This window comes from Fukomys damarensis, unplaced genomic scaffold (assembly GCF_012274545.1).
Source record: "Fukomys damarensis isolate Sample0158 unplaced genomic scaffold, DMR_v1.0_HiC HiC_scaffold_2, whole genome shotgun sequence".
Taxonomy (NCBI): domain Eukaryota; kingdom Metazoa; phylum Chordata; class Mammalia; order Rodentia; family Bathyergidae; genus Fukomys; species Fukomys damarensis.
The window spans coordinates 5626162-5629915 of record NW_022900914.1 but is presented as its reverse complement, the minus strand read 5'-3'; the positions used below and the strand labels follow the sequence as shown (position 1 = coordinate 5629915).

Here is a 3754-nt window from a genome sequence, read left to right as displayed (position 1 = left end):
TATAAAGATGCTAGGTCTAGAAGTGTAGGTCAGTGGTAGAATATGTACACAGCACATTAGGCCCTGAATTCTGACCGCAAAACTAGACCAAGCAAACAAATGTAAAAACTTGTCATATGTTAAAGCGAATGTGTGTACTGTGATCTCTTTCATGTTTAAAAATGCATTTCTATTTGTATGTTTAAATATGTTCAGAAAACTATGGAAACTGAAAATGGTTGTTGTTTACTAGGAGGACCCCTTGTGATTAACTTGGGTGGTAGGGGGATTTCCTTTTTGGTATGTACTCTTTCATACCTGCTGCTTATATTCATACCATTTGCTTATATTACTTATTAAGAAAATGTAGTAATTAAATTAAAAGTTGAAAATGACTACAGTAAACAAATAATTTACTCTCTTTTTACTAGGCATATTTGATGAGACCTTCTATAATATTTTTTGATGAAATAGATGGATTAGCTCCAGTTCGCTCTAGTAGACAGGACCAGATCCACAGGTAATTTTTCCTCGTCTGGCTATGTTCACCTTTTTCTCTTTGTCTTAGTATTTAGTCTTAGCTCTTGGCTAAATGCTATAAGGCTAACAAAGACTTTTAAAATTTAACCTGTTTCCTTGAGAAATACTTCCTTAATTAACATAGCACAAGGGTTCACTAGGAAGTTCAGGCTGGCCTTGAACTCACTGCAGTCCTTCTGCCTTAGCCTCCTGAGTGCTGAAATTGGAGGTGTGGCCCACCATGTTCTGCTGATAAGGGCTTTATGATCCCATTGCTACATGTACTACATCCATACTCATTGGATACAGCTGAAAAGCCGGAGAGACAGTCCTGTGGTATCCAGCTGGAACCAAAGCCGTTGTAGCTCACCATGCTGACCTTTGAAGGGTCTTCAGGCACCAGGGATTTAGCTCAGTAGCACTGTGCCTGCCACAGTGGTGCTGTGCCTGCCATGGCGGCACCACCGAGCTAAATCCCTGCCCCTCTTTTTGTATCTTGAGACAAGCTCTTTGTTAGGTCTATTTTTTAAAAATATATTTGTTTCTAAAACATTACTAGATTTGTTTTGTTTTTTATGGTTCTGCCAAAATAAAAAAAAGAAAGAAAGGTCTTCAGGAGAAAACTGTTGAATATGAAAGCCACCTATATAAGTGGTAGAAATACCTGATCTTCTGGATATGTATAATTCAATATAAGGTCACAAACATGAAAAACAAGGTAATGTGACACTTTCAAAGGACTGTCAACATATCTCAAACTAAAAAATACTGATGAAATGCCCAATAAATAATTCCCAAAATATGTTTAAGAAAGCTGAATGAGAGTCAAGAGAATACAAATAGATAATTTAATGAAATTAGGAAAATAATTCATGATATAAATGAGAAATTCAGCAAAAAAATCAAACAAATCATGGAAACTGATTAATTCTGAATAATTAATCAGTGAATAATTCAGTTAAGAAATAACAGCTAAGGGCTGGGGATTTGGGTTCAGGGGGTTCCACTGCCTGCCTTGCAAGTGCAAAGGCCCAAGTTCGTTCCCCAGTACCGTAAACAAAATTAAAATAAAGAAGAAGAAAAAAAAATAACAGCTAGGACCAGGGATTTAGCTCGGTGATTCCACCACCTGCCTCGCAAACGCAAGGACCTGAGTTCAATCCCCAGTACCAAAAAAAAAAAAAAGAAATAACAGTTAAAAGCTGCTACAACAGACTAGATCATGAAGAAGGAAAGTATATTCTAACTTTAAGACATATCTTTTGAGATAATCCTGGTCAAACAAGAAAGTAAGAATAAAAATTAAAAAAAAATAAAGTCATCTCCACAATTGTTTTACTTTTCTCATTGCTAAGACAAAATACCTGCCACCCAAAGTTAGAGGAAGGCTTTATTTGGCTTACAGCTTGTAGGTGTCTCAGTTCATAGTTGGCTGGTTCCAAGGCAGGTACAGAGGAGCATCGTACAGATGACAGAGGAGCATCGTAGAGGAGAAACAGTTCACGGCAGGCAAAAAGTAGAAGGTAGTAAGGCAGCAAGTAGTAAGCCACAAGCAAGGACAAGCAACCTCCTTTCTGTCCTTATATTTTATCCATGCTACCCACCCTTAGGACTGGTAATACTCACACCCTTAATCCTAGGATTGCACCGTGAATCAATCCTAGCATCACATCTTTGATTCCAGCATCACACAGCCTAGATCCAGCTACCTCCAAAACGTGAGCAGTGCTGCTCCTCCCTCAAAAGCTCAGGGTTCTGAGTTTGATCCCCAGTACTGAAAAAACAAAGTCCCACCAATGACCACATGAGGCTTTGGAGGCACAGCCAGATATAAGCTGTAACCAAGACCTTTGGGACAACAGTAAGTGAATAAGTGTTCAGTTTTTGTGGTTTAACTGAAGGTGAAGAAAAGTGAAAAGGCATAGCAGACCTATTCAGTGAAGTAATAGCTGAAAACTCAGTAATTTTGGAAAGGGTATGGATACCCAGATGAACAAGGCCCACAGGTCCTCAATTAGACATGACCAGAAAAATATCCTCACTCTGGCATATTACAGTCAAACTGTTCAAAGTACAAAAAAAGAATTCTAAAAACAACAAAAACAAACACTAAGTCACTTCTAAGGGTACTTAGGCCGATAGTAGATTTTTTTTACCAGAAATCTTACCAGCCAGGAGGCAATGGATGACATATTCTATACTCTGAAAGGAAAAGGAAAAAAAAAAATCTTTCCAGCCACAAATATTATAGATAATAAATAATACTTTTTAGAAATTAAGTAGAAATAAAATCTTTCTGAGACAAGCAGAAATTGTGGAAATTTATCACCAGTAGACCAGCCTTCTGAAGATACTGAAAAAGGACTTCACTACCTGGAAATGAAAGCAAAGAGTGAGCACTCACCTGGGAAGCTGAGTCAGGAGGATAGCAAGTTTGAGTCCAGCCCGGGCAACATTTTTCCTCTAATTAAAAATATTATTAAAAGCCGGGCGAGGTGGCACACACCTGTAACCCTAGCACTTGTGAGGCTGAGGCAGTAAGATCGCTGTGAGTTCAAGACCAGCCTGGGCTACATAGTGAGTTCCAGGTCAGTCTCAACTACATAGTGAGACCATTTCAAAAAAGCCACAAAATAGTAGTTTGTAGTTCATAATGATGGCATTTATTGTGAGGAGTTGGTATAAGTACATAATGTGTCTTAATTCTTTTTTCCATCTCCTTCCTTTCTATTTTCTCTCCCCCTCCTTCCTCCATTTCTTGGTCCCCTTCCCATTTGCTTCCTTGGCTAGGGCAATTCTGAAGTATTTGATTTTTCTTTTGATGCTATTATGAATGGCATTGTTTTCCTTATTTCTTCTCTTGGTGAGTTCCTTATTGTTTTATTGGAACATTATTATTTTTGTATAGTTTTTGTATCTTGCTGTACTGCTGAATTTAGTTATTAAAGAGTCTTTTGGTGGAAGTGTTTTGGTCTTTTATATAGAGGATCATGTCATCTGCAAATCACAATAATTCAGCTTCTTCCTTTCCTATACATACACCTTTTCTTTCTTTCTCTTGCTTGAGTGCTCTTCCTAATGTTTCAAGAATTATATTGAACGGGAGTGGTAGTAGTGGACATCCTTGCCTTGTTCCTGATTTGAGTGAAAGCTTTTAGTTTTCCTCGTTTAATATGATATTGGTAGTAGGTTTGTCCTAAGTGGCTTCTATCAGATTGAAATAAGGTCTTGCTTTTTTTTTTTTTTTTTTTTTTTT

At 37.6% G+C, this 3754-nt stretch overlaps 1 protein-coding gene across 3 annotated transcripts in view; it reads left to right on the top strand.

Moving 5' to 3' along the window:
- Atad2b (ATPase family AAA domain containing 2B) overlaps positions 1-3754 on the top strand; it is a 142848-nt gene that overhangs the window by 62011 nt on the left and 77083 nt on the right. For all 3 annotated transcript variants that reach the window (XM_010604886.1, XM_010604885.1, XM_010604887.1), the window contains one exon: positions 411-499. In XM_010604886.1, the coding sequence (XP_010603188.1) occupies positions 411-499 (89 nt within the window). The remainder of the gene's footprint in view (positions 1-410; positions 500-3754) is intronic.